Source organism: Hyperolius riggenbachi, chromosome 3, assembly GCF_040937935.1.
Source record: "Hyperolius riggenbachi isolate aHypRig1 chromosome 3, aHypRig1.pri, whole genome shotgun sequence".
Taxonomy (NCBI): domain Eukaryota; kingdom Metazoa; phylum Chordata; class Amphibia; order Anura; family Hyperoliidae; genus Hyperolius; species Hyperolius riggenbachi.
The window spans coordinates 173,856,543-173,880,773 of record NC_090648.1 but is presented as its reverse complement, the minus strand read 5'-3'; the positions used below and the strand labels follow the sequence as shown (position 1 = coordinate 173,880,773).

Below are 24,231 nucleotides of genomic sequence, written 5' to 3'. Positions count from 1 at the left end.
TTTACGCAAATATCCGTGTGTGTTATCTTTGTAACCTCTTATTTTTGTAACTTTTATCTTGTAACATTTTTACTTTGTTTTTTGTAATCTTTTTGTATATATTAAGTTCTGCATTGTTCTATGTTTTTCTAGAATATTAAATTATTATTTAATAAGTTTGACTTCTGCCGTACTAAACTAACACTCATAGCCTAGAAGAGACTGAAGTGTAACCGTGTATAAGTTCATGCCTAATTGTACGCTTGAGCAACACTACCGTATGAAATTGTAATTGCATTGTGTGTGGGGGCGTTTGCCATACGTTGGCCTAAGCGCACAGCTGACCCAACGTACGAACAACGCCAGTGCGAGTAGCGACAGCAGAGTGGCTAACAGTATCGTTCGGAACGACTGTTAGTGGGTCTTTGCTTCACGACAGTGTAAGATTGCAACTGTGTGTGTGTGTGGGTGCGTGGCGTTCCCGTATTTGGCCTAAGCGCAAAGCTGACCCAAATACGAAAACGCGGAGTGCGCGCTGAGGACTCGACAGCAGAGTGGAAGTGTCTAGCGAACCGCTAGTGGTGGCAGTGAGAGGTGTTCTGAGGGGTCCCAGCCTTGTTTTAGCTTGACTAAGGCTGCTTCCCCTCTCAGTCTGGTCAAACCCGCAGTCGGGAACCGTATACGCAGGCGTGCCGCGGGCTGGTTCCTGACACTGGCTCTCCCTCCTTCATTCCTTGTCTTGGCAGATAATGTGAATAACCCCCATGCACTGCATGTAGAAAGGCTTTCCTGCTCCCATCCGAGTTTCTCAGGAATGTTTCTCAGGAATGCTAATGCCATCCCAGCACACAGAGGATGTATCCAGCTGAAGTGTCGCACTTAGCACTCCTGCCAGCCACGAGGGAGCTGATATCAGTGACACTGCAGAGGCTGCAAGATAAACGGACTGACAAGATGAACGGAACTGCAGCTGTGAGCAGCAGAGGTAGAAGGCTGATTGCATAGCAGTGATACAAGCAAGGCAGTACAGGGATACAGAGAGCTACCTACTCTCCATGCTGGCCGGGTGTGTGACAGGCAGCGAGACTCACTGTAATGCTGGCTAACAGTGCACGGCCGTTGCCTTTGCTGCTTCAACTCTCTCCTCCTCGTGGTGTGTGCGTGACGTAGCTGGCTGGCCCGACTGCCTCTCTTTTCATTGGCGGGAGAGAGGTGGTGGGCGATCTTTGATTGGAGCTCTGGGAGGAGGGAGGCGGGACAGAGAGGCAGGACCCGGGGGATGTTTGAGTGTGAGTCGAGTCTGGAGGAGGAGGGAGGAAGGGAAAGGGTACATGTTGTGTGGAGCATACATGCAGAGCGCGGCTGGCAGGCTGACACTAGGGGACACTGAGCCTGCACAGCTGATCGCGCTGCATACCCCCGGCTGTGGTCTCGCGTACCCCCTGGGGTACGCGAACCATGTGTTGAGAAACACTGGTCTACACTATACATAATCAATGTTGCTGTCAGTACACTAATAACAAAGAGTTTAGGCAGCTTGATCTATTAAACCAAACATTTTCCAAAAGTCAAATGGTGGATACTGCATTTGCACATTAAAAAACACTAAAAGGGATGGTAATACTCAGGACATGGGATATAGGTTGTTTCTAGGTGGTACAGAACCCCCACATTACTACATAAATTTTTTCCCTCGATACCTGATGCTTGTTGGAGATGTGGATCCAGTGACGGCAGCATCCTACACATCTTTTGGCACTGCTCACTGATTGAACCATACTGGAAAAAATTGCATCAGGTTATAAAAAACATTTTCTTGCTCAAAGGTGCTCTTCTCGCCCAGTACTCTTTTACTGCATAATATTCTAGAATCAGTAAAATCTTATAAAAAGTCACTCAAAATCCATTTGACCAATGCAGCTAGCTAGAGCATTGATCCTCCTGCACTAGAAATCAACACTACCATCTACTATCAAAGCTTGGTTGAGGAAAGTTGATGCCATAGCGCTATGGACAAGCCGATACTTCTCAATCAAGATTGAATGGAACTGTTTATTATGAACTGGTCAGTGTGGGTAGAAGTCCAATACTCTGATCAATACAAAAGTATTATGAGCACGTGAGATCCACATTTCTTAATTTTTCCTCACTTCTCCTCTTTTCTTAATTTCTTTCTCTTATTCCAGTACAACGGTGGTAGCATCCCGTTATGGTCCAAGATATAATGCATAGATAATGTCTAAAAATTTACAGTAAGAATATTATTTTGTTGCAACAATTAAGGAAATGTACTTTTCAGAATTTGAATTGTTGTTGGACGTTCTTTACTGCTTATCTGTCTGTGCTCATTTTTCTCGAATACCTGGCTTGTTATATCAGGTTTCTATTGTATTGATATGTTCTGCTATGTTCCTGTCTAATTTTTTGTATTATTTTTAATAAACTTGAATAGTGAAAAAAAAACAAAAACACTGAAATGGTAACATAATTTTTTGCAGACCGGCACTAGGATATGTGTGTTTACCAGTATATTCCTGGTAAGCGTTTTACACTGTAAACATCTGAGGGGGCCAGAATGTACATCTTGGTAGTTGCAGCATTTATCGCTCTACTGATATCTTTACCATTGACCAAGGCAGTTTGGAACCTTTGATGGCTGAACTGAGGAATGCAATCAGTAGATGGAACATAGAAGGCACAATAATATTGATTAGTAAAGTCTGATTAGTAAATGTTTCAGAGCTCTGCAAACACCACCAACAAATGTAATCCTCCCACAGAGCTGTGTAGAGTGTGTGCATATCTTCCACCATTATGTAAAATGTTATTTATTTGTACACTGCATAAGCTGTAATCCACCTTTGCCTTGTGCTGTTAGCTGTCTTGTTTATGTTGTATAGTATTTTTATACCTTGTATTCTGTTGTGCCATAGAAGATATGTTGGCACTATATCATTAATATTAATCACAATAATCAGGGAGGAGGTAATCAAATGAGCGAGTTAGAAAACATTGCCAGTCACTTATTTTTCCATAATTGTCAGTATGTAGCTTTCCTTTCAATTGACATAGCTCTCTCAGTTGAGTAAAACATCCCCACCCTCAGAACTACTGATTGTACTTATATTAAAAATGTTTATGAGCTCCCTTGTAAAATAGTCCTTAAAGCTCAGAAGTGTTATTTTGAAATTATCCTGCACAGGAAATGTAATGCCCTAACAATCCAAGTAGTCAATCAAGCCCATTGTCAAGTCAAAGTATGCTTGCTAAAACACTAAAAACCCTTATTGCCGGTCTGCTAAGTGAAACAGAGGTGGAGATAGGCTCAGACAGATAAACAAATTGGTACCTTATGATGTTCAGATCAAGAGAAGCATCTTACACATTCCTGTTTTAGTCATATGACTTCCAGAGATCATCCCAATTGTGGCCAGGATGTCCACTCTATAGCAGAGAGGGCAGACCATGCACAGATGTGGACACTGACCATGAAAATATGAGATCATGCCCATAAGAAATGTTTCATCTTGTCTACTGCAGGCTTGTACATCTTACCTTGATTGCTGTACAAAAGTAAACTAACTGCAGCTACGTGTCCCTCCTCAGACTCATTATGCACATGTACACCATTCTCCTGTTTTGGGAAGCTGGAGGGCACTCAACAGACAGGGTTTGCACGGGAGAGGGTTGGAAGTTTACAAAAACGAACACCATTCGCAATCACTATACATTGTAAATTACACCTTCCGCTAATAAAGACCAAAAAGGCATGAAACTGCTGTCTGGTGTTGACCAAAAAGGCATGAAACAGCTGTCTGGTTTAGGCCAAAAAGGCAAGAAACCGCTGTCTGGTGTAGATGTGCTATTCTACAGGTTTTAATACAAAGCTTTGTAAACTGCGGGACATACAGTGGTGTGAAAAACTATTTGCCCCCTTCCTGATTTCTTATTCTTTTGCATGTTTGTCACACTTAAATGTTTCTGCTCATCAAAAACCATTAACTATTAGTCAAAGATAACATAATTCAACACAAAATGCAGTTTTAAATGATGGTTTTTATTATTTAGTGAGAAAAAAAAACTCCAAATCTACATGGCACTGTGTGCAAAAGTGATTGCCCCCCTTTTTAAAAAATAACTTAACTGTGGTTTATCACACCTGAGTTCAATTTCTGTAGTCATCCCCAGGCCTGATTACAGCCACACCTGTTTCAATCAAGAAATCACTTAAATAGGAGGTATCTGACACAGAGAAGTAGACCAAAAGCACATCAAAAGCTAGACATCATGCCAAGATCCAAAGAAATTCAGGAACAAATGAGAACAAAAGTACTGTAATTGAGATCTATCAGTCTGGTAAAGGTTATAAAGCCATTTCTAAAGCTTTGGGACTCCAGCGGACCACAGTGAGAGCCATTATCCACAAATGGCAAAAACATGGAACAGTGAAGAACCTTCCCAGGAGTGGCCGGCCGACCAAAATTACCCCAAGAACGCGGAGAAAACTCATCCGAGAGGCCACAAAAGACCCCATGACAACATCTAAAGAACTGCAGGCCTCACTTGCCTCAATTAAGCTCAGTGTTCATGACTCCACCATAAGAAAGAGACTGGGCAAAAACGGCCTGCATGGCAGATATCCAAGGCGCAAACCACTTTTAAGCAAAAAGAACATTAAGACTCGTCTCAATTTTGCTAAAAAACATCTCAATGATTGCCAAGACTTTTGGGAAAATACCTTGTGGACCGACGAGACAAAAGTTGAACTTTTTGGAAGGTGCGTGTCCCATTACATCTGGCGTAGAAGTACCACAGCATTTCAGCAAAAGAACATCATACCAACAGTAAAATATGGTGGTGGTAGTGTGATGGTCTGGGGTTGTTTTGCTGCTTCAGGACCTGGAAGGCTTGCTGTGAGAGATGGAACCATGAATTCTACTGTCTACCAAAAAATCCTGAAGGAGAATGTCCAGCCATCTGTTCATCAACTCAAGCTGAAGCGATCTTGGGTGCTGCAGCAGGACAATGACCCAAAACACACCAGCAAATCCACCTCTGAATGGCTGAAGAAATACAAAATGAAGACTTTGGAGTGGCCTAGTCAAAGTCCTGACCTGAATCCCATTGAGATGTTGTGGCATGACCTTAAAAAGGTGGTTCATGCTAGAAAACCCTCAAATAAAGCTGAATTACAACAATTCTGCAAAGATGAGTGGGCCAAAATTCCTCCAGAGCGCTGTAAAAGACTTGTTGCAAGTTATCGCAAATGCTTGATTGCAGTTATTGCTGCTAAGGGTGGCCCAACCAGTTATTAGGTTCAGGGGGCAATTTCTTTTTCACACAAGGCCATGTAGGTTTTTAGTTTTTTTTCTCACTAAATAATAAAAACCATCATTTAAAACTGCATTTTGTGTTCAAATATGTTATCTTTGACTAATAGTTAACGGTTTTTAATGAGCAGAAACATTTAAGTGTGACAAACATGCAAAAGAATAAGACATCAGGAAGGGGGCAAATAGTTTTTCACACCACTGTATACCATCTACAGTCTTCAAGGGATGCATTATTGGGTTTGCATGACTTTTACATGGAAGTGAGAACTTTCAGATTCTGTAGATGAAAAGAAAATAACTCTAATACTGGGCACAGATATATTTGCATAAACCTAAAGTCATTAAAATATACATGTACAACTCCAGATTTTTTTTTTAACACAACTTTATTGCTTTTACACAGTAATGCTGCCAACAAATATGCAGTTTTGTATGCAACTATGCTTACAAAATAGAGAATGTTTTCTTTTAGCAAGAAATACTGTACCATTTGTGATGAGATTTTCAGATGCAGGACAGGACAAAACAGTGCACAAACAATGGATCACAATCTTTTAAAGACGACGGAAATCCTTAACAGTTCACACATATGCATTTAAAATCCTATGCCTTCTTAATACAGCTGAGCATCAACATATATGGCTGTAACATGGTTCTCCACATTAGAAACAGCATAAAACACTCAGCAATGTTATTAAAAAAATGAAAAAAAAATCCAAAAAACAGAGTGCAATGAATCCTGAGTAATCTCAGGTTGGCAGATTTTCTGATATTTGCAGTTTATTTGTGCCCACTCCAATGCAACAGGAATCAATGCTGAGAACTGCAAAGACACCTGCTAAAAACTCTGTTTGCTTGGCTGTCATGCTTTGGGCCTGTATGAGTCACTGATAAGGACCACAGCATATTGAAAATGGACCTGCATTCCTATCCAGGATCAGCTGCTTAATACATGTAGGGCACAAGAAAAGCATGGCATCCAGGAAACTAGTACTCCGCAAAAGATCAGCATTAGCTACATACTTTCACATTAATGTTTCCCTTTAATACTAGAAGTACTCCTACAATTTGTATCTCTAGATGAAGGAATCGGAACACAAGCGCAGATGTTTTTCCCCAATAGTGTTAACACAGGACTGAAGGGTCTGCACCCTTTTGCCATTTTCTGGCAGGAGATATTTAAGGGCCATATGCAAAAATTGTTTGTTTCCAACATGGAAAGTCCTTACATGCATAGACGGGTGGAGTGCTGACACCCTTTCAGGTTTGTGGATCTAGTTTCAGCACAGTCACCTGTAAGTTTCAGTATTTGACTGTTGGCGGAAATAAGACCCAGGTAAGAAAATGGTGATTGTCAGCATAAAACAATATTTAACGCTATCAAAGTTATTGAGAAGTTTTCCCCTCTTTCACAGCCAACCATTTGTATCTAATTTCAAAGATCAGTACAGAAAACTCTTTCTAATAGATAAATAAGCTTGCTATATAATCATTGCAGCCAGTTTAAGCATGACATCTTCTAATATTTGTTTACATTCCATACTTTGATAAATAAAAATTAATAAAATCAGTTTAAAGTGAACCTAAAGCCACAGAAAAAAAATGAGATGAACTCACCTGGGGCTTCCCTCAGCCCCCTGCAGCCGATCGGTGCCCTCGCAGCTCCGCTCCGATGCTTCTGCACCCGCCGGCGAACACTTCCGGTTTCGCCGTCACCGGCCGACAAGCATGGGAACGCGAGTGATTGTTCGCGTTCCCAGCCTGTATATCGCCCCCTATGCTGCTATTGCGGCCTCCTGGCCACAATAGCAGCATAGGGGGCGATATATAGGCTGGGAACGCAAACAATCACTCGCGTTCCCATGCCTGTCGGCCTGTGACGGCGAAACCGGAAGTGTTCGCCGGTGGGTCCAGGCGCATCGGAGCGGAGCTGCGAGGGCACCAATCGGCTGCAGGGGGCTGAGGGAAGCCCCAGGTGAGTTCATCTCATTTTTTTTCTGTGCCTTTAGGTTCACTTTAAGGATATCTTTTAAAAATAGACTGTGCAGAGCTGCCCTAACTTATGGCAAAGTGTGGTTATTTCACTGTGTCATCTTTCCAAGCACAGCATAATGAAAGTGCTTACATCACCTATTGTTAGCGGATTTTGCTATTCACTTGCTAAATTTGACAGTGAGGAAAAGGCACATTACATACATTGATTACATTACTGCTGATGGAACGTACCCTCTAGAACTGCAGTTGTGACCTTATTTTACTGACTTCTTTACCTTCATTTTCTGAATCTGGATTGTTGGGACTGCCATTGCCGACATGTTAGCTTCAGCCCTATGTGTACCTGATACACTGCAAATTACTTCTCTCTTTAGGGGTACTCTTGTTATATTTGGCAAATTAGAAGACATTTTCATAGCTCTAGTCTCTACCCATGAATGGGATAATACTATCCACTATGAAGACTACTCAAATATGCGCCCTTTTCATACAGACGACTCTGCCAACAAACTGCACTGTCAAAGCTACAAGTTAAATACAGCAAAGCTACTTTCAGTATGGAAACAAAGCCTTGTCTGCTAATATGCTACCATTTCCACCTGATACCTCAAATATCTTTGTACACTATTGCCCATTTAGATCCTAATGCTTATGCTGAAGTAACAAACCCATGTTCCAAGGGCTTTGGTCTAACGGCCAGATGGAGTAAAATAATCATTTGGAGTAAAACAATTATTTGTTAATTTTGTTGATTTAGCATCATTGCTTTAAGAAGGTCACTACTGCCCTCATCAATGATATGGCATTCTTCAGAGAACCCACTTGACACCACATACACCAAACATTGTAAACCAGCTATGTGACCAGCACTAGTTCTTAGGATTATAATGATGGCCTGCTTTAAACTAAAGCTTCTGCATTGGTTTACATGTCCCAAACTGTAGTAAAAACATTGGGATACATATTTCATAAAATAAAATAGTAACACTCTATAACAACTCTCCACTCTCAGAAAAACAAGAGAAAAGTTGTCTCAACAAAATTCAAGCCAATTCAGTGATATTTGGGATTTTTAAGAATAAGTTAGTGGAGTTCTGTGAACCCTGATCCACAATGATGGATGGATCTCAGCGATGTCCCATGATGACGGTCATTCATCGATCCATCTTTCCGCGGGAGGGTATATGAGACGGCACACGATGGGCGCAAACAAAGTTCAAGTGAACGTGGTGCTTTGTGGGCAGTCATCGGCGATCTTAAAGATCTGAACCACTGTCACGGTCATTGCTACCGCAAAATGATTGGCCGTCGCTCAAAAAAATTGCCGGGTGTAAGAAAAATCACGTAGTGGGTACAGGCCTTAAGACGTGTGGTTTCACTTTTGGTAGAATGCTGCAACTGGTTGCAGCACTTTGTTTTGCTAAATAAGCCCACTTATTTTTGTTTATAACTATTTAAATAAAAGGAAATATTTCAGCAAATAATTCTTAATTTAGACAATACCATACACATTTGAATAATTTTGTTTAGGCCAATAAAGATATAGTATTTATTAAATTATAAAACACACTGAAAGACTTTGCACAACAGGTATTTAAGATCAAATAATGATTTTGCGGAAAAAAATGCCAAATGAAAATGAATATCTTCCTTGTAGAAGCAATATATATTCACATATCTATAGAAGGCTGAATTGCTCAAAACCATGCAATGTTGATATGCTTCTTAACACATAAATTCAAGCATAGCATCATTTTACAGTAACCCTAAGTACTTTATCACTGTTACAGCACATACAATTTTTCTGTGCCATATAAAATGTATTGGTTCAAGCTAAGCTGTCTCTTGACAAGTTCAGCTGTTCGCTGTTAACATACTTGAATTCAGATGAAAGGCTTTAATTTGCCATTTTGTGTTTGGGTTCCAAAACTTGCAAGCACTAGAAAAAAACAGTTAAAACGATCTCTGAAGATACTATGGTCTTTATTCAATACATTTTTTTCTCCTAAGAGATAATTTTTCATCTACTTTTTAAAATAAACTTTTCAGAGCACTCTGCAATTGAAAAAGTAGCAACAAATTAAGTGCTTTCAAAATAATCCTGAGATTTTTCTTGCTTACTTGAGGCTCAAAAGGCTGATAGTGTGAAAATAATCACCTGGCATTAAATGTAGAAAGAATAGGGACCCATGGCCTTTTTTCATTTTACTTTTTCTCCAAGGTGATACTTTCACACCTTATTAATAAAATGCCACCAGTGGGCAAGAAACTACTGAGAATTTTACAGTGCTTTTTTCCTACTTTTTTTTTTAATTTGCAGAGTGCTAAAATGTTATTTCAAACAGAAGATGAAACATTATCTCCTTGGTGAAAATGGGTCTGAATTGCATATAGGCCAGAGTAAATTGAATAAGGGTCCATTTCTGTCAATCCTATAAACCTCTCAAAAATCATTTCCACTGATGTAATAGACAGTAACTAGATAGTTAACAGGTGCAGGACTGTTGTTGTGCAGACAAATACCTGGGCCCATATGCAATTCACTTTTTCTCCCGAGTTATATCCTAGGAGATCATTTTCATATTCTATTTAAAATAACTTTTAAGCATTTTACAATTAAAAAAGTATCGTACCTAAAAGTAGGTGAAGAAATACTATCAAAATTATTTTGAGTATTTTCTTGCTTGCAGGTGGTTTACAGGCATTTTATTGATAAGGTATGAAAATATCACCCAGGAGAAAAGGTGAATTGCATATGGGCCCTGGTCCTAAATAAAAAGCTAATTATTCTGCGTGACTGGTTAATGTTTAATCATAGTGGTATATTTCCCCATTGTTTCTGTTATTTATGAGCCCTGCCAATAACTGGATCTGTAGAATGAAAATGTATGGTAGAAAGCTGCATATAAAAACACATAAATTGTGTGTATACACTATTAAAACAACATTTATTAACAATATTACAATATAAGCTGAGACATTTCTCCACGCTATCCCACAAAAGCTACAATGAAGTACAAAAAACGAGCATCCTGCAGGTGATTAAATCTCAATCACAATTAAGAATGTGACTATAAGACACTTGCTGATACCAAATACAAAGAGAGATTAAAAGCTGACATAACTGTCCTGTGTTCAGCACAGTGGTATAGGTCCAAACAATTTAGATAAATACTTAAATTAGACACCTTCTACACAGATATATATCTTTTTATATAATATAGATTTATTTTGTTACATGTTTAATAGATTATTTCAAAAAATAGCTTCCTTTTATACATCCTTTGTAATAATACTTTTAAACCACATCACTCAATCTCGGGCTTCTGGTTTGGTGGAACATTCAAAATTGTCAAGTGTTTTTTTCACATTAATTTTAATTTTCTATATGTTATAAAGAATCAGTTATCCATACAACATACTTAATATTTGCACTGGAAAGCGCAATCACTACTTGATTTAATGGTGCAGATCATGGCAGGAAAATTATTGTTGTGCGCATATAGTCAGTTTTAACATATTCAGAAGCCCTTTTTTAAGGTCACATTCCCACCAAAGCACTGAAATTAGCTTGGTGAATTAGGGTCACTGCATTACACTAAACAAATGTACCCTCAAGGTATATGTAGACATGGCTTAAGGTCTGAGTGTGCCATAATATAAAAAAAAAAAAGTATACTGCAATTTTAATGCTGATTTCGTAAACACTGATAAAAACATTCCAGAATGATGTCTTTAAGTGCCCAAGGCATTGCCACAGAGCCACAAATTAGCTCAGTCTGTTATTTCAAAGCACACACTGGTGTGAATGAGACCCCATCATCAAATACGACACATTATGCCCTGTAGTAGGTAGCTGTCATCTGGTGCCACTCTGTAGGTTTGCGACAGTTAATCAGAACGCCAATAATAAAAGGTACCGGTAGATTACAGTGAGATGAATATAGTGAACAAAAAGTTATTCACCTCACCTTCCACCACCATAAGTTACTCCTCTCAGTGCAATTGAATAAATCCTAGTGAATTCCCAAAGCCTTTTGTAAATCTGGCAGTTATTAGCATATTTGGTTCACTGTCAAAACTGACACTTATTTGAAACGTATATTTTTGTTTTTGAATCCCTACGAAATAGTCTAAAAAATTAAAAACTGAATAAATAAACAAATAAGAACAACAGAGCTAATGCTAACTAGTTCAGTGCTACTCTACATTTTTTAGCAGCTGTTTCATCTGGCATGTTGGTGCAGGCATCACAGCTTTTCTTTGGCTTCTGGGCCAGTCCAAGCTCATATCCACTAAATTAGACAAACAACACACTTTGCGCTGATATTTAGATGGTATTTCCCCTGTATCACTTGTTCGCCCCTCTGTATTGATGAAAATAAACACTTATAACAAAGGCTGGCGCTTACGGGGAGTGTGCAAGGGTGTGGATCTCACTTTGAGCACCAGCCTCTGGTGTAAGTGTTCATATCCACTAAAGCTAGATGTGTGGCATTTATGTGTGAGTCACCAAAAGTAAACCTCTAGGGAATTAGCACTGGCTGAAACACAAGATCCAAGGTCCTAGTTGCAACATGTCACATGGAGGTTTGGGATGGGTGGAGGCCACAGATACACTACATGAAACAGTAAGTAGCACAAGGAGGTCAGGCATGAGGAGAAATGCCTAACTAGTCAGCAATAGATATGGTCAATGAGATGCTAATAATTTCTGAGTAGCAAGCAACGTGTATGCAATTTGGAATTGGCTCAATCAAATGTACGGCCAACAGACATTGATTGGCCAAACTTCTAATGCATGAAATGTGCACGTGAGACAGAATTATCATCCAATTCCTGACCACTAGGTCTTCTGTGAGATATTACAGATGCTTGCCACAGACTGCCAACCAGCTTCTTCCCCTCCAAAATGTATCTTGCTATAAAAATTGGTTGGCATTCAGAAATGTAGGTAGTTGTAAGAACAATCCAACCATAATCAAGAAAGTCTCTCAGCCAGCTGCAACATACCATAAATCTTCACTCTTAGCTAAGTTCCTGTTGAACATTTATGGGGGGGGGGGGGGGGGGGAGGAGGTAATTTGACAGGCAGAAAATATGATCAGTATTTCATGATCAGAAAAGATTTTCAAATATGTCTGACTGATTCTTGACCCAACAGTCATGAAATGCCAATCTGCTGATTCCAAAGCCATTCAATTTCTCCCAGTTTAGATCGAATGTAGCAGTACCACAACAAACATTAAAAACTAACTGCAAAAATTCTTTCAGTCACATGGAAACTTAAGTTTCTAAACTAAGATTGTACTCCACACTTCATAAGAAATACAATGATATGTCAGAAGGCTGACCAGGCTGCTAAGACCTGTAAATACTTGGAGGGTGACTTTAAATGGCAGCTGTCAGGAATAAGCACTTAAAGTAATATGAAAGTCCACTTTCAAACTAGCATAAAAAAGAAAAATGTACCTCTTACGGATGGCCATTTATGGATTTGTTGGTCTCGTCTCTCACCTGTAAGATGGTATTGGACTCTGGAGAGGATATTGGATTCTCTAGAGGGTACCTTACCTCCTGCCTGGGCTGCTTAAAAAGACACTCCTAAAACTGTCAAATAACAAACCTGCTGTAAGGAGCCAGAGTACAGGTCTATTTAAACTGACAATATATGCTGAATGGAAAGCAGAGGCAAGAATCTGTCAGTAGCACGGAGTCTGACCATTAAGTTAGGTAGTCTTGTCACAGACTTTCAGTCTGTTAACAGTGCAAAAGATCATATAAACAATTTAATCAAATCACAGCACAGGTGGATACCCACAGGAAAAGTAAGACTTCACTTCAAGCGCAGTTTCAGAATGACGTTTCAGATTATTACAAATTCCTGCACGCGGCAGGTTTTCCTAAGACAATGAAAGAACACGACATGCAAACGTCACCTCTACCCCATTGTAATCCCTGACTTGAGTTCCTCCTTAGTTCAGTTCTCATTCATGCCTATTGTAGATCCTTCTAAATCTTAACTATAAATTACCAGCAGAAATCATAAAACAAAACATTTCCTATAAACTTCTAATTTCTTTTGGCACCTATAATTCAATTTCGTTCTGTGAGTGAACCATATACCATCCACACTGCAGCATGCATTTTCAAGTATCCTACAGGACTAAAGTGAACCCTGTGATGTCTAATTATATTATAAAAAAAATAAAGCTGATCTTTTCTGCTTAATATAGATTTGTCAAAAAAGAAGAGAGAGACACCACCTAGGCAGTATATTTCACTGACTGTTAGGCAGGATAAATGGAATCCACCCATGGTTACGGTTATATGTCTATCCACACACAAAATCAGTTTTCTAGCACAATCCGTACCAAAGGAGTGCAAATAAAGAGAATCTTTTCATTCTAGGAGAGAGCATAATGCTTTCTTGCTGGTGTGGCTCTCCTAGCAACCAGAAGGTAAATCTGGACTATGACGTGAGAGGTCAGCAGGGAAAGTAAGCATAATGGCTGTAATCTATCTTACTTTAATTAGTTCCAACAGTGGAGCTGTGAGGGGATGCAGTCATAAAATGTCAGCTGCAAGGACACAAAATTACCAAAACATTAGCTGAGGAGACACAAGATGACAAAATGAAGTCGAGTGCATCTTAACTGAGGACACTGGTTCCTTTCAAACAGAATTGCAGTCTCTTTAGTTCAGATGTTTGTGAACATTGCTAAGAACAGGATTAGACCTCACAATTTATCTTTCTGTAGCTCTTGCCTTTTAAGCTGTGTGTTTACATCATACACATTTTAAAACAGACGTGTGTTTTCAGCACAGGAGGCAGGCACGGGATTCAATTACCCAATGTCACCTGCAGTGGTGAGCCTTCCAGAATAGTGGTGACAAACCTCTACATGACAGTGGCATCCACAAGTCTGGCAACACTGGAAATAACACACTACAGTACTTAACCTTGTAGGTACTTAATAGTGCATAGTACCATTACCGCATTATAAATGACTGTATCTGACATTCAATAATGTGAAAACCGTACAACTAGATCCATTAATATAATTAAGCATATTACTCCTAACTTTCAGTTCTTCAAAGGTAGTTGATTCAAGACCGACCTTTGTATGTATAGAAAACCGTTGGTGCAATAAAAACATCAGTAAAATACGAAGAAAAGTCTGTACTTGATATTTGCAATAGTCTCCAAAGCTTTCCAAAGAACCTTGACTTAGATGTGCAACTCATCTTGGCTTCAACTCTCCATATTTGATTGTTGGGACAGGAGTAAAAATAAATTCAACTTTTACCTGGTTTAGTCTGGTATAAATAATCTTCTTCACATCTTGGCAAACTGTTGCTGGTACTAACCTTTTGATGCAAAATTCAAAATTGTTCACTGGATGAAACTCTATTAAAAAAAGCATTCCCTTCAGAAACATTAGACTGGCAAAGTTCCACAATATATTTAACAATGTGTTATTCTATGAATGTCCTAAGTTAAAATTCAGAACAGCAGGAAGGAGTCATGATTGCCAAAGGTGTACTGTGCAGAGGTTGCAAAATGTACTGACCAATAGTTTCCAATTCCCTATACTAAATCAAACTCAAGCACTTTATTCATATTGAGTCATTTCGATCTTGGCAATCAGCATCTCAGGATTTAGAAAGTAGGGTAGAGCCAGTGATGTGAGATATTTCTATGCAGGTAAAGATACAAGTTTGATAAGAATTTTCAGTAGGCTTTTCCGTACAGTGTATGTTGTTTTTTTAACTTTGGTTGTTGAAACTCAACCTTCAGTTTAAACATATCAGTGTCAATCAACACCTTTAAAAACTCGAGCGTTAAACCAGTTGTGATGCTGGCAGGTAAATTTCAAAAAGTACTAAAAGGATCAATTCAGAAAATGCTTGGCCTTAACTTTTCATTTGTGGCTTACAATGAAGTTTCCTGACCATGCAGAGATAGCTGTTTTAGCAATTGTTCATCCAGTGCTGGCTGTTGGAGTATCTGGTTGCCATGGCCCATGCTTGTTGTCTCTCCATTTCCACATTGTGGACTTGTCAACTGAGGGCTGCCTAGTGAATGTATGCCAGAGTTTCCACCTTCTTCCAAATATAATTGTGATGCGTCTACATGATCACACAGAGATTGCTGGTCTAGAATATTAGTATCCAGACTTGGTTCTTCTATTGGAGGCGAGTCTTGGGATGCCTCCTGGCTGCTGGATGCATCCTCACCTTGTACCTGCCGTGGCTGAAGATTTTCATCTAGATTTAACTTTCTTCTCTGCTCTTCAGTTAGTGATGTCTTCTCATTAAAATTGAAACGAGATGACAGATCTAAATTTGTTGGAGACGAGGGACCAGCACTTGATACAGTACTGGAAGGGCCACTACTGTCTGTAAATAGCAAGGCAAGAGCTCTGTTAGTATTCATTAAGAAACATTTGAGAAAAGCTATAGGTTACAAAGGTTTTCACTTGTACAGATCTAGACATTAATATACACTGACCAGAATAGGGCAATAGGTATGTAAAACCGCTTGCAGCTGTATTTACCCATCTTCCCTAAAATCCTGGGAGTTCTGAAACTTTCTCATGCAAAATTTATATTCTGGAATGGATTGGGGAAATAATTGTCATGATTAACAGAGAGGAGCTGTGGGCGGAATTAAGCATTTTCAGCTACTGAAACTGAAGTTTGTACAATTAGGTACTGCTGGTTTGCTTTTTAATCCATTCATGGCAACTTGATATTTGTTTTTTGAAGTCAGTCTACCTCATGCAGTGATCTCCTTGTAGCATTTAACCTCTGAAATCTGGCTTTGTACTTTTCCTGCATATGCTGAACCTCTACAAACCAAAGCACTGTTTAGTGCTGACACCAAACACCCCATTCCTACCCTTTAACACAGTCGCTCTTTTTACATGTGGTTAGACATGCAAACACAATGTAATGTGGTGCTTTATATACCGTGCATAATATACATCTATTAAGGCGGCACAATAACCACTGATGCTGGTAGTAATCTAGCCAACATTTTACTATGGTGTCTGATTTGCGCTTTTGTTCAGCAGTACCGCCAATGCTTTGCACCCCCTCCAGGATCTGCTAATAATTAGGATATTAGCAATGTAGTCTCCCCCTCCATCTGTACATTTCATGCACCATACTTATACCCTAAAAATAAAGACGAAGAAGACCAAGAAAAAAAGGTTGACAGATGGCAAGGTGTTCTCTCCCATGCATACTGTTCCATTATCTCCTAGTAAAGCTGTGCTAGTTTAGCCCATTTAGGTCAATTTTAGTCCACAGAAGAAACTTTAAATGTTCAAATGGGCCTCCGGCTTATCTGAATGCGGTTTGGCATACCTCAGACTATTTTTGTGAAGTTGCAGTAAAGGTTGCTTAAAAAAACCAATCACACATCATGTTTGTGCAAACAACAAAGCATCGTGCAACATCACACCACCATTTCTATATCAACTAAACATTCCTGTAGGTCCATATGACTGCCTCTGCCTTTCTGGCCTCTCTGAAAGACTCTTAGGTCTTCCAGATATTGCCTTGACTTCTAGTTACGCTTTAATTCACTTCCCCAGATGATGGTAGAAAAAGAAGTAATTGTGAGCTAAAACAATCCCTTTATAGCGTTACTCTACTCTATAAGTAGCAAAGTGAACACCGCTCAACTCCACCACTTCCACTGCAGTGCTCGGCCTGGTTAGCAGAACCAGAGGATACAGTACAAGAGAGGAGGTCCGCACTTGTCAGTTGGAAATAATCTTTTATTATGGACATATCCAAAGAACAACCATGGCAAGCATCATACAGCTGACATGTTTCGGACTATATGCCCTTAATCATAGCTAACATGAGAATGGCAGCTTGAACACATAAATAGGGATGTCAGTAAAAGACCAATTTTGGCCATCTCCCCTTATGATGTATGCCCTTTTTTTCCATTTGATGCTCCTTTCTCCTTTGGGAGATTTTTGGTTCTCTGTTCTTCGTTTTTATCTTGTAAATATATATTTTTCTATATATACAATTTTAATGTTCATTCCAGCATTATGCACTGGATTGTATGTGTTGGTGGGAAAAAGAGTGTTTTGGGCACCTTTTTCCAGAATGTGACCACACCCACATCGGGGTGGGTCTGGGGGCGGGCGCTTTTTACTGACATCCCTATTTATGTGTTCAAGCTGCCATTCTCATGTTAGCTATGATTAAGGACATATAGGCCGAAACATGTCAGCTGTATGATGCTTGCCATGGTTGTTCTTTGGATATGTCCATAATAAAAGATTACTTCCAACTGACAAGTGCGGACCTCCTCTCTTGTACTCTACTCCCTAGGTTCTCAACATGCGGTACGCGTACCCCAGGGGGTACTTCTGATGGGTCCAGGGGGTACTCGGGCTTGATATACTTAACCAAGAATAACAAATTTAGAGATTTAGAAAATTATAATTCTTATTTAAACAACATCAAATTAGTCTTTTAGCTAATTAAAAGCAATAATAAATGCTTGCACATTGTTTAGAACCAATTATCATGTACTACGATTAAATATATATTTGTCAAGGGGTACTTGTGATCATGTTTACTATGCTAGGGGGTACTCGATGAGTACAGGGTTTTAAAAGGGGTACACACTTATAAAAATGTTGAGAAACACTGCTCTACTCTATAAGCTTTCATTTGTTTAATCTTCAGATCCTCACTCAGTTGCTTGGTGGGTCCCATGGCTGTTGAGTGATAGTCAAAATTCTGGAGTGCTACAGTATTTATTAAGCTCTCTCAACGCTCGTAATAGTTACTAAAGACCTAATGAGGTAATTAGGGCCAGCAACTATGCAAAATAAAGTCAAAGTACTTGATGAATGGTATCCAAACTTTTTTGTTTTACTTTGTCCTGTGTTTTAAACAAAAAAAAAAAGAATCTGTGTTTGCACCTGCAAATATGTTGTTCTCTAAACACCGTTTTCTCAGGTACTTAGAAAATTAAATATAACATTTGCCCAGGGACATTCAAAAGTTTGCATGCAACTGTATAATTTCATCTGATACATAAACGTATTAACACTCTACAATCCAATTCACTCATTTGTTATGTAAATAAAATATTGAACAGGAAACCTTGCTGAAATCAATCTGTCTCTCTGCAAGTGCAGTTCTCATTTGTTGCCAAGTCATGGAGAGGGGTGGCAGATAACTTGTAAGAATAGGTTCTAAAGTCTTGGGTGGGCCATTGCTATAACCTTCTTTTCATGAAAGATTACACAGCATCGTTAGTTCAGATTGCTTGAGTGTACATTTTTTTGCTGAACATGCAGGGTAAAACCTATACCATATATGTTTACAGATAATCCTAGTGCAATATTAAGTTGGATGATGAAGCATACGATAGGAGAGAATCTAATGTCAAGTGTAGCATGCATGGGTGACTTGGCTAAAGAGAGGCTAAAGAGTTAACACTTCATGTATGAACAAACAGTTAAGCACAAAACTGATTAAGGATTATGAGAAAGACTGAAACAAACACAGGAAACGTTCATGCTTAGGTTGTCCACTCAGATATAAGGAAGAGACGAAGCACTTACACCAGGGAGGCCGCTCTGAGCGCTGGCGCAGTGGCAGTGATGAAGAAGAGAGGATTCTATGAGGCAGATAAGCATCGCCATGTGTGTGCCGGTTCAGAGAGTCACATCCAGCTGATACAACAAGTGTGGAATAATACTTAGAATTTGCCATTAAATCATTGCATATATTGACTTGCAGAATGCCAGAGCAGTATAAAGGAAAACTTCAGTTTAAATGAAAATGGATTTAACAATTATAATTGTTGAACTTTATGTACGTATGTTTTTTTTTTCCTTTTCTCAATTCAAATAATGATGTAACTACTACACCAATTGTTTTATAATCCATTATTATGACTTCATTTCAATCTGTTTCACCAGCCGTGATTTAAATAAGGGCTGAACCTTCTAGTTTGGAAGTTTAACAGCTAGTACAAATACACCCAAGCTTGTGAAGAAAGGTTTATCTTCAAGAAGGTTTAGTATATATTTAATTTCATAATTAATTTGTGTATTTCCAGATAAATAAAAGGTCTGATTTAAATAACCTAATGTGGCAGTAATAATAAATATATTTAAGCTAGTTGCATCAGTGGGTGAATTTCTTCTGATATTGTCTTGCCACTACTCTAAAAAACACAGACAAGACACAGAACATTTATATTGTGCTTTTCTCCTGGCAGACTCAAGGCGCCAGAGCTGCAGTCACTAGGACAAGCTCTATGGGCAGTAGCAGCGTTAGGGAGTCTTGCCCAAGGTGTCCTACTGAAATAGGTGCTAGCTTACTGAACAGGCAGAGCCAAGATTCGAACCCAGGTCTCCTGTGTCAGAGGCAGAGCCCTTAACCAGTACACTGTCCAGTCGCTAAAAGAGTCCCTTTGCAGAGATGAATAAAAACCACTTTCCTTACTAAATAGGAATATTCCTTGATTGGCATATATTGAGATTGTAGGTTCCAAGGGGGTCTCATCTCAAGCCTTTACTAACATTTCATAAATGTTAAAACCAACAGCAATTTTCTGTTAAAGATAAATGGTTGCAGGGGATACTCCATCTGCAGAAGGATGATATCCTTAATTCTCATAATTCAATGTCCCCAGAAGTACACAAAATTTCAAAACTTCATGTAATACATCAAGAATATATTTCATGGGACAGGCTTTTTAAAAGGTTTTTTTTTTACCCTGCCCATCTGTGAAAGGTGAATCAATATGCAGTTTTAGGAACATGCTATTACATATTATATTATGATTATGTATGGCATTGCCCAGACATAACATTTTTTAGAGTTCTATAGAAGCCCTCCTTCCAGATCTGCTCTAGCTTGCAGTAGATCTTTCACGGTATGTTTATTTGAGTTAACAGATGAATAAAAATGTAAAAAAAAAAAAAACAAGACGCCTTATAGGTGATCTAATTAGCATGTATAAATACATCAGAGGGCAATACAAAAGCTTGGAAGATGGGTGTTTGTCTCTAGACTTGTACAAAGGACAAGCTGAAATAATCTGCGTATGAAGGAAAAATGAAGGAAAAAAATTGTTGTCCTCTATTTAGAAAGGGGTTCTTTATTGTAAGAGTGGGTAAAATGTGGATTATCTTACCAAAGGCAAATTCTATATTTGGATTTAAAGGAGGCTTGGATGCTTTCCTTACATTAAAAAACATTTGCAGCAATAATTAGTAGGTAATTCCCAGCTTTGTTCATCCAGGAATGTTATCTGATTGCCATCTGGAGGTGGGTAGGAACTTTTGCCCCTTTTAAGACTAATAGGCCCAAGGTTTTTTGACCTTTTCTGCATCAACTGGGATATGTGAGAATGCAAGACAGTGTTTTACAAATTTTTCTGTTTGAAATTGATGGACGGATGTCTTATTACAACCAAACTAAGTAACTAGGTGATCCATAGTTACAGTGCTGGATGTATTTGTACTAGTTGTTGATCCTCTTACCTGCGGATAGAACACTCTTGTAAGATTGCAGCTGCTTCTTGTTTAATAATGTTTTTGGCGCCAATATTGCTGTCCAGTTTTTGATTATAAAAAGATGTCATGACTAAAATCTACAATGAACTTTACTAAAAATTATTTTTTTATCGAGCTTTTTTTTTTTTAATAAAAAAAAACAACTGAAGTTTTACTTCAAGATCAAGAGTAATAAAGATGACAAATCTTTTTGAGGATATTCACATTCAGGCCACAAATATACAAATTATAAATAATCTAACATACTAGAAAAGCATAATACTTAGTGCAAAAAGTAATTTCAAAATTCCTCCCACAGACACTTGTAACATAACGGCCATAATGGCACTAATAAAATGAAGCTGCACATTATTCAATGTACCTGAAGATCCCCGTGAATGCGTTTCAGCAAACTCTTTACAAACAGAAGTCAAGAACTCATTGACTTGTCGGAGAGACAAGGAATTGTGAAGAGTCTCCAGTGGATAGATAGTGGGAACCATAGAGCAACCCTCAAACCCTGTCAAAAATAAGACAACACTAAAAATATTAATACGCCATAATGGAAAGATGTCATACATTTATACAGCACATCTAATAAAATATATATTTATCCTCATCCGGATGGCGGTGATTGAAATCTATGCCCTGTTGTGTACTGTAATTCCTGCCAGAACGTAGATTTCACTCACCTCCGCCACGCGGTCCGCTCGCTCTTGCCATTCTCGCTGCTGTCCGCATCGCTGCACCCACTCACTCTGCTGTCATGCTGACAGCAGAGCTTCTGTATATCAGGCAAAACCCATGATTGCTATTAGCCAGTCACAGCAATTACACTGCTTAAAAGGGCACAGACGGATCTTGTCTTAAAGCAGCCAGAGCAGTCTGGTTCACAAGTGGTTAAGGACATTTTTATTAAATATAAACAAATATATGAATATAAAAAGAGATGCATTTTCCATATCAGTCCCATGCACACATTCATATTCTTACTACTCTAGAAAAAAAAATCAGGGTTAAAATATGACTGTTAAAAACTCCTATTTTTGTGTCACCCCACTTTCACAGAATATCTACAGAATAATATTCTGGAAGCTAAACATTCACTGCACTGCCACAGGCAAAATAGGCCATATTCAAACGTTTACCCTACCTAAAAACACAACAATCATGAGAGATATCTCTGTGTGGCCATCATGAACCTCCTCAAGATGCCTGTAACCTCCTGGATTCAAATTTTATCCTACTTCATGAGCCCCTCACCTGAAGCAAGTAGGCAAATATGACATGACAAAAGATCTAATCTGTATACTTATGTCAGGTAATTACTTAGAGCACATAAACCAGATGATTGACATAACATCCCCAAAGTCCTTAAAGAAAGAATGGAATAAAGAGAAAAAATTGTACATTTATGGGATTAATTGCAATACATCTTAGATTAAAATTCCTTGTATATTACAATTTACAATGCAAGTCACTTGTTTTATTTCGCTATCGTAATTTTTAAACCTTTGTAGCTGAACAAAATTTTTTTAGTACAATTTCAGATGTTGGAGGTAGCCCATGTATGTAAAAATTTGCATTTTTAGCAGGAGGTCTACAATGGCCGCTTACAAAGAACTCTCATGATAGATTTATTTTAAACAACATATATGGAAAATATTATAAAAATGAAATTGTCTTGCGTGCGGATACAATTTCTTCTATTTCGACACCAGTATGGGACCACAAACCATACAAAAATGACATCATAATGATAAATTGTCATCATATGCTCACATATTCTAAGTAATAAGGACACCAGTCTATCTCCCCTCTGAACACTGCATAAGTATTAGAGTGGGGGGGAGAGTCTCAGACCTAAATTAGTGACGACTCATTCTGTAGCCACTGATGCAGTTGTGTCCGCTTTAAAGTTACATATCAATGTTAGAGATGCTGAAAAGTGGACAGAAGCGGATACAACTGCATCAGTGGGCTCAGGCCCTAATAACAATCACTTTAACAATGTGCACTGGCATCCCTGAATACACTATAAAGCAAATACAATTAGGTCTATTTAACTGCACTGCAAGGACATGCACATGTAAACTACAGGGTTACTTAATGGGGTCCCAGGAACCAACTTATCTCCCTTATTGATAAGGTTGCAAAATTACAGTCACTGTAGCATGGCAAATGGATACTGTTAAAGTGCTCTTCAATGATTACCACAGGGTTAACCCTCCAAACAATCTTTTAAATTCATATACTTTTCATAAATGAAGATATGTGCATTACAAAAAATTAGGGAGGAGTGTTTTTTTTTTAATAAAACAAATAGCCTCTCAATAGGAGTAAGGAATACAAAGGAAAGAAGTGCAAAGAACAGAGGAAACTGTAAAGACACAAATGGGGAGCTCTATAGTGAAGTATCCTCTTTAAAACATAAGCTTCCACAATACAATCCCACTTATAGTGTAGGAGTGAAAGGATTGCATGTAGTTTAAAAAGCTGGTCTGGCAGGGTCCCCTCTCTCCTCATGTCTAGTCGTGGCTTGCAGCTACGAACATCCTGAACACTTCCGAGTGGGAGGCTGGGTCCCACGGGATGCTGGCTCTATGTGCTGTGGCTCCATGTGCTGAATTGACTATGCATTTTGACACATCAGTGGACCAGCACACATCAACACATAGAAAACTAAGTGCTGACATGTGCTGGTGCTGACTTGCTGGGACCCGCCTCCCACCCATAAGCATTTGGGGCATTTATAGCCACAGACCATGGCTATACTCAAGGAGAGAAAAGAGACCCTGACAAACTGGCTTTTAAACTGCATGTGATCCTTTCACTTTTATTGTGGAAGCTTATGTACTTCCCCATATAGCACTCAATTTGTTTCTTTACAGTTTGTCTCCACCAAATCCTTGAAAAGGAGCAGTGTTGGAAAAGTCCCTCTAGATTAAAATTCAAGATTTTTTCTAGATCCCGTTGGGACTCCTAGACTTTAGCGTTATACCAGTGCGCAGTGATTATTTGTACTTTATGTTGCACCAAGATATAACAAACTTGCTTAGTATTACAGAGTAACAGCAATACTGTTATTACAGAGTAAAAGCAATGGGGTATACGCACAAAGCACACGTAAGGTTTACCAGGTGCTACTCAAAGTACCTAAAGCATGTTGTGCAGAGAACTCAGATTAAATACACAATGCTTATTGCTTGTATGACATGTATTAGGCAATTAGCCTAATGTGTATGCAATTGTGTATGCACTATTTGCATAATTTGCGTAATTTTTGGTATATCTTCCATGTGCTCTCTGTGTCCATAAGTTTTAACCATATTTAGTGGCTGTTATGATCGCTTCTGCAGCGTTTACTGCTG

The 24,231-nt window shown here is 38.8% G+C and overlaps 1 protein-coding gene across 18 annotated transcripts in view; it reads right to left on the bottom strand.

Annotated features, from left to right (window-relative positions):
* PPIP5K1 (diphosphoinositol pentakisphosphate kinase 1) overlaps positions 1 to 24,231 on the bottom strand; it is a 508,717-nt gene that overhangs the window by 250,273 nt on the left and 234,213 nt on the right. For 15 of the 18 annotated variants that reach the window (XM_068275298.1, XM_068275301.1, XM_068275296.1 and 12 more), the window contains 3 exons: positions 21,243 to 21,380; positions 18,917 to 19,027; positions 7,315 to 15,710 (listed from right to left, as the gene is read on the bottom strand). In XM_068275298.1, the coding sequence (XP_068131399.1) occupies positions 15,244 to 15,710; positions 18,917 to 19,027; positions 21,243 to 21,380 (716 nt within the window). In that variant the 3' untranslated portion in view covers positions 7,315 to 15,243. Of the gene's footprint in view, positions 1 to 7,314; positions 15,711 to 18,916; positions 19,028 to 21,242; positions 21,381 to 24,231 lie in introns of those variants that run through there. The other 3 variants (XR_011030280.1, XM_068275302.1, XR_011030281.1) reach the window with 3 other exon arrangements.